Source organism: Capricornis sumatraensis, chromosome 3 (genome assembly GCF_032405125.1).
Source record: "Capricornis sumatraensis isolate serow.1 chromosome 3, serow.2, whole genome shotgun sequence".
In the NCBI taxonomy this organism is placed as follows: Eukaryota; Metazoa; Chordata; class Mammalia; order Artiodactyla; family Bovidae; genus Capricornis; species Capricornis sumatraensis.
This window is the reverse complement of record NC_091071.1, coordinates 179854860-179861740: the sequence shown is the minus strand read 5'-3', so window position 1 is coordinate 179861740 and position 6881 is coordinate 179854860. Positions and strand designations below refer to the sequence as shown.

Genomic DNA, 6881 nt, shown 5'->3' with positions numbered 1-6881 from the left:
TTTTCTCTCAGCGTTGCCACTCTGGGGGCAGCAGAGCCAGGGCGGCCACGGCGGGAATCCACGCTTCCCGCTGAGGCCGAGGGCTCTGGAGGGCCACTGCGGAGCTGGAGCTCACAGCTGTGCCGGGGGACTCTTAACGCTGTCTGCACGAGACAGAGACGTGGCTTTAAGTAACTCCGACACTGCGAGCTGCAGATGCCAGGATGCTGCGCTCCACGGGCCGGTGCTTGCTGAGCGCCCGAGGGAGGGAGGCCCTCCCAGACGGGCACGCGGGGCAGCAGAGACGGGGAGCGAGCCCCCGGGCCCCGCGGCACCGGTTCTGCGCCTGTCCCCAGGCACTCCCCACGGTGGCTCAGCTCTGGAGCCGGGGCCCCCCCTCAAGGCACCTGCGCCTCCTGCCGCAGCACGTGTAAGGAACAGGCCTGCTTTTTGTTAATAAACTAGAACAACGTTTATTTATTTCTTAGACCGTTTATTGTACATGCAGTATTTGTGGGAAAGCACGACCTCTGAAGGAGCTCGGAGGTGAACTGCATTCTGAGCTGGCTACAGTCAGGTTGAGCATGGCAGTTAAGCAGAAGCCTGCTTCTCTTTATAGGTTGCCATCATCTTCTTGATTTCAGCAATAGCTTTCCCAGGATTCAGCCCCTTGAAAAAAGGAGAAGCGCATCAATATGAAACATTAAGTGAAACTGAACGAAGAGCCCAATGACCTTGGGTGAGACTCCCGTCGTTGCTGGTGCCGGGTCCAAGCCCCGTGACTGCAGACCCAGGCCTCTGACTCCTCGGGGCTGGCTGGGGCGGAGTCCCCCGTCCCCACTCCTGAGACGGCCGCTCTCTCTGCAGGAGCCGGTCTCACTGAACGCCTGCGAGTGAGGTTCCCTGTGGCTGGTCAGAGCCCAGGAAGAGCTCCTCCTCCTGTGCCCACACTGTCAGAAGCAGGCAGGTGTCTCTAAAGGCTTCATATACTATTATCATTAAATCACCACCACTGAAAACCAGCATTTACAAGGCCTCAGAACGACGTGGGAGGAAGGACCCTGTTACCCCTTCCTGAGCTCCGTGAGTTAAGTGGCGGCGACCCTGGGACGAGCTGCAGCCTGGCCCACGGCTGGGACAGCTGTCCTGTAGGAGGCACAGGAATGAAGCCCAGTGAGCGCCAGCCTCCCGAGACAGCAAGGGGCAGCCCAGCGCTTGGTGGAGTCAGACACTCATCCGAGGCGAGCGGCGGGCTCCTCAGCTTATAAGGACAACTCTTAACTTTGAAATTGAAGTGTGTAGGAAAAAAGAGATCTTCAGAGAGAAAGAGAGGGAAAGAGAAGCCAGTCTTCAAAAGACTGGTCCCTGAAAGCTTATGGATCACAAGTGTATCCCTCTGAACTGATCCTTCAAAAGGAAGTTCCCTGGACTATCGCTACACAGCACGAGAAGAGGCAGACGCTGGCAGAGGAGCTGGCAGAGGGCACGCAATCACCGTGTGCAGCAGCCCCCACCCCGCAGGGCGCCCGGGAGCACGCATTCCCGGAGGGCTGGGGAAGACCTGCCGCTGCTCTGACCCACCGAGCTGCGCATACCGCCCGCCCACACGGTTGAGACTCGGACGGGCAGTGAGAGGGCCTGATGCGGCCCCAGGAAGGAGGGCAGCCCTGGGCTGGGAGGTGCGTGGTGGGCCTCTAGCCCTGCCCCAGCCCGACCGTGACCCGTCGAGGGCTCAGCTTCCCCATGTGTAAGAGGGGTTGTGCTGGACAGTTTTCAGGGCCCCTTCCAGCTCAATCACCCTGGGCCTGTGTGCAGCCTCAGAGCCCAGTGCCCGCCCCTCTTTACCAAGGGGCGGGCGGGACATGCAAGTCGGCCCCTGGCTGGTCCATCTGCTGCCCTCCGCAGCACACAGGCTCACGCCCAGGAAGGCACCTCAGGAGGCTGTGTGGAACTTTTAGGAAACGTGAGGACGCGAGCCAGGCCGCCTTGGGGCGGCTGGTTTCTGACTGACCGGCTCCAGCAGGGCCAGGACCTATTCTGTTCCAAACAACAGAAGGTCCCCTTGTGCTGAGTGGTCACTCTGTGCCAGGCCCTGTCCTGAGAAGGTCAGCGGCGTGAGCCGCCTCCGGGCCACACGGCTCACTGGGCGGAGCCCGGGTAAGGGCAGGCAGCGCTGCCTGCGGCCGGCAGCACCCAGCAGCCCCCACTGAACCCCGGGCCGACGCCCGCCGGACAGCGGCGTGGCCCAGTCTGGATTTCACGACTGCTGAGATATGGTGCCTTTTCTTTTTTAAACCACTAACTGGCTGGGCGTGAGTCTTCCATCTTGCTGCCTGTCCCCTAAAACAAAACTGCTCCATCCAAAGTCCCGCGCAGAGGGCAGTCCTGGTGGCTCCCCGCCCACGGGCCGGACCACAGCTGCTGGCCGACTCACGTGGGCTGTGCCAGGAGCGCTGAGCTGGGCCACGAGCCTCCCTCCGGGGAACGTAAGCCGAGAAATGAGGAGCCAGGCAGCCGCTGAGGCTGCGGCAGGGCGAGCCCAGGAGCAGGAGCAGAAAGAGGGAGTGAGAGCTAAGCAGAACTCCGAGGCCGAGAACAGACACACAGAGAGCGCAGGCCTGCTGTGGGGCAGAGCGCGGCAGGCGGAGCCCTCGGGCCAGCGGGACCGCAGCCCCAACGGCCGCCTGTGCTCGGATGCTTCCGTCCCGTGGTTCCCGCAGCCAGAGCGAGCCCAGCGGATCCGAGGGCAGGAACCCGCGTCCGAGCCCACGGGACCTGCCTCGCGCCCACGCCCCCGGGCCCACACCGAGGCGGCTGCGCGCTCTGCCCCCGGGCCGTACCTTGGGGCAGGTCCGCGTGCAGTTCATGATGGTATGGCAGCGGTAGAGAGAGAAGGGGTCCTGCAGCTTGGCCAGGCGCTCCTCCGTGAAGTCATCTCTGGAGTCGATCATCCAGCGATAGGCCTGGGGAAGCGGGCCCTGGTGAGCCGAGCCGAGCCCTAACTGGCCGGAGCAGCCCTCTGCCTGACCGCAAGGCTCCTGGCGTGCAGAGCGCCGCGCCCACCCAGCTTAGAGGTCGTCTCCACACCCTTTATTTCTCGTCCTCTTTCAGAGAAAGGCTTCCCACCCTTTCGTAACATCTTCTGATCACCTCGACCAATGGCCCCCATGAACCTCTGAGCCACAGCACCTGGTCCCTGGTGCCTAATTATACACCAAGGGCGTCGCGTCTTCAACTACTGATCTCATGCCCTCATTAGCCTCCTCCCTAGATCATCAAAGAACAAAGGCAGGGATGCTGGGCTTGACTCTCTCAACTGCCTCCCCAGCACCTACTCACCGTCTCTGAGTAAACAGAGGACTTAACATTCAATCTACCTATTGATTCTCTTAATGAGCATGGCCATCTAGGAAGCCTGAGCTCAGCCAGCTGAACACAGACTCAGCTCCTGAGGAGCAGGCTTGCTCCAGCAGTGTGGCCGAGAGGCCCTCTACGCTTCCCAACAACGCAGACGCCGGTGTAAGTGCCAACTATGAACACACCTCACTATTCAATCTTTAACTTGGCCAGGATCAGTACTGCTAACTGGTCGCAGAACCACAGAACTTCTCTTTTTGTGGGAAAATGAAAACAAGAAGTTGTTTTTTGAGTTGCTTAAGGCTTTATGAAAAGGGCTGACCACAAATATAAGTATGAGCTTTCTGGGAACAAAGACAGTGACTCTTGGCTGTGAACTACACACCCAGTCAGAGGCGATGGAAAGCAGCACGCCTTTCTTTCTAAGCAACCTCTCAAGCCTGCACTGCAGGCTTTCATTAGCCGGGAAACAATCTCCAACATTTCACCGTTAACTGCCCCTCACTGAAATTTCTCTCTGCCCTGCCTGCATGTTGAAAATCCCTAGAAGGGAGGTGGGGAGCCTTCTGACAGATGGAGTCAGGGAAAGCGGGCAAGTGGGCAGCGAAGAGCCAGCTACGCAGGAAAATGTCTGAGACATCCGCACGGCACGGCCTGCCAACCTGCAGCCACCAGCCCCTGGTGTGGCCCTTGCCACACTAAACGGAGGCATTCTGCAGATGGAGCCCCAGATTTACCGAAGCCAAGTGAAGGCGATGTGACCAATTACCCCATTTGTCGCGGGTGCCAGGGAAGGACACCACCCCTCAGAACAGCGAGTTTCCAGCACACTGTCCTTCTGGAGTCCTGCAAGCCCGTCTCGGCTTCCCTCCCGATAACGAAGGCGCCTCACCTGCATGAGGACCGCGGGGCCCAGGTACTTGTCTCCGTTCCACCAGTAGCTCGGGCAGCTAGTGCTGCAGCAGGCACAGAGAATGCACTCATAGAGCCCGTCCTGTGGGGGGAAAGGCGGTCAGGAGCCCATCACGCCGGAGGCAGCTGTGCCCTGAGCTGACCGAGCGTAACGTGTGGGACAAAGCGCACTGAGCTTTGCTGCGTTTCTGGCGAAATCCCAGCAGTGGCTGCAGAGATTCACCAGGTTCATAAAAAGATCTTGGAACTGATCTTCAGACATGTGCTGGGTCAGAGCCCAAAGTTCTTAAGTCCAGATGTACTTATCCTTTAATAAATAACCCCTTGCTGCTGCTAAGTCACTTCAGTTGTGTCCGACTCTTCACGACCCCATGGACTACAGCCTACCAGGCTCCTCCACCCATGAGATTTTCCAGGCAAGAGTACTGGAGTGCATTGCCATTGCCTTCTCCAAAATAACCCCTTACTTATCTTAAAAAAAAAAGACCCACACACATGAAAAGAACTTACCACCTCAAATGCAGTCTAGCAGAAATTAAAAAGCCCCCAAGTGCTGAGGCATCCAGAGTCTACACCAGCTTCTGCCCGGGGTCAGCAGGGATCTCAAGGTTTCCAGGGGGAACCATTAACACTGTCCCAAACAGTCAACCCACACTGAGCACTGGGTGCTTTACTGACCTCATTTAAGTGGCACAATAACCCTGGGGTGTTATTAGATTCCCATGTTACAGGTGAGGCACAGGGGCTCCAAGGAGTCAGGTCCCTTGCCGAGCGTCACACAGCTGCAACAACAGAGCTGAGACGGGCCGCCAGGCAGCCTGCTTTGGAATCCCACCTCTAACACTGCCACACTCACAGACTCAACCTGCCCAACAGGTTCTAACACACCGGACTGATTTGGGGAACAACAGAAACTGCTTACAGTAAGTGGCAAAACAGAAGGGTGTGCCGACTCTGCAGTGACAGCCACACGCAGATGGCAGAGCCGACGGTCGCCACCGTGAGCACAGGCCTCCAACAAAACCTGTGTTCTCAGCTGGTGAGCACCCAAGCCGGCCCCACTGTCCAGAAGGCACGAGGTCACAGCTTTTACAACCTTTCATTAAGAGCAAAGCCTTAGTGACAGTCGTATTATTTAGTCTACTTGATACGATAGACTCCCTGGAGCTAGAAATTAGGGGCAGAGCTACGTCCGGAGAATAAGAAAGTCTTGAAGGAGAAGTTGGCTGCTTGCTCTGACTCACATTACCACCATGCTGACCCTCAGCATCCCCCTGGTGACAGAGCTGGGCATCCCTACCAAGACTTTCTATTTGCTTTTTGAGCTGTACCATGTGGCACATGGAATTTAGTTTCCTGACCAGGGATCGAACCCACGCCCCTCACAGGGAGCTTGGAGTCTTAACCACTAGACCACTGGGGAAGTCCCAAAGCCTTTCCTTTCTTAATGTTTTATGGGGAAGAGGAACGTGTGAGTGTGTGCTCAGCTGCCTGACTCTACATGACCCCATGGACTGCGGCCTGTCAGGCTCCTCTGTTGGTGGGATTTCCCAGGCAAGAATATGGAGCGGGTTTGCCATTTCCTTCTCCAACAGGGAAGAGAGGACATGCTACATATTCCCTAGGACCTAAAAGGGCAAAATGCATTTATTCACTCACACAACTGTATTTGCTGGTAAGACGGCTCACGCCACGGGACCCGGAAAGGGCAGGGTGCGGCCCGCCACCGCGGCGCACTTGGCCTGCTGGCGGGCTGCCCCGTAAATGAATGCGGCGGTGGCCTGAGGCAGCGGGAGTCCCTGCCTCACACAGGCAGCGCTGGCACCTGTCTGCTCTGGCCCCCTTCCCGCCTCTTCCTCTCTAGAGGAGCGTGCTGGGAGTGTGCAAGCCAGAGTCTCCTTAAAGGGGGTAAAAGTGTGCAAGGGAGAGAGACCAAAGCCTCAATAATACCCCCTCACTCTCAGAGATTCCACAGCCTGTGCCCAGGCGTGGCACCTCCAAGAGTGAGCTGGCCCACACGGCGTTACCAGACGCGTGGTATCAGGAGAGCAGCAAGTCCTAGCCCTAGTTCTGCCATCACCTCTCACGCCCGTTTGTAACTAGAGCGGCGGCAGCCGGGCCGCAGCCGGCCAGCACATGCTTTACTGGCCTGCACTGTTAGCAACTGACGCAGCCCTCGGGCCTCTGGGGCCTCTGGAGGCCCTGGCGCCGAGGCAGTGCTGCGCCGCCCCAGGCAGGGCCCTCCAGCCCTCGGGCCTCTGGACGCCCTCATTACCCACGGGGCTCCGACAGGTTGGGCGTCAACCCTGGACAGTTAGTTCTGAAGGTCCTTTCCGGAAGGTGCTGAACGGTCCACGGGCCTCTGGAGGCCCTCACTACCTGCCGGGCTCTGATAGGCTGGGCGTCAACCCTGGACAGCTAGTTCTGAAGGTCCTTTCCGGAAGGTGCTGGACGGTCCTCGGGCCTCTGGAGGCCCTCACTACCCGCCGGGCTCCGATAGGCTGGGCGTCAACCCTGGACAGTTAGTTCTGAAGGTCCTTTCCGGAAGGTGCTGGACGGTCCTCGGGCCTCTGGAGGCCCTCACTACCCGCCGGGCTCCGATAGGCTGGGCGTCAACCCTGGACAGCTAGTTC

At 58.7% G+C, this 6881-nt stretch overlaps 1 protein-coding gene across 3 annotated transcripts in view; it reads right to left on the bottom strand.

Moving 5' to 3' along the window:
• Window positions 1–480: 480 nt before the first annotated feature.
• Window positions 481–6881, bottom strand: part of SDHB (succinate dehydrogenase complex iron sulfur subunit B) — a 31578-nt gene continuing 25177 nt past the window's right edge. For all 3 annotated transcript variants that reach the window (XM_068967576.1, XM_068967577.1, XM_068967578.1), the window contains 3 exons: window positions 4229–4330; window positions 2820–2942; window positions 481–648 (listed from right to left, as the gene is read on the bottom strand). In XM_068967576.1, the coding sequence (XP_068823677.1) occupies window positions 571–648; window positions 2820–2942; window positions 4229–4330 (303 nt within the window). In that variant the 3' untranslated portion in view covers window positions 481–570. The remainder of the gene's footprint in view (window positions 649–2819; window positions 2943–4228; window positions 4331–6881) is intronic.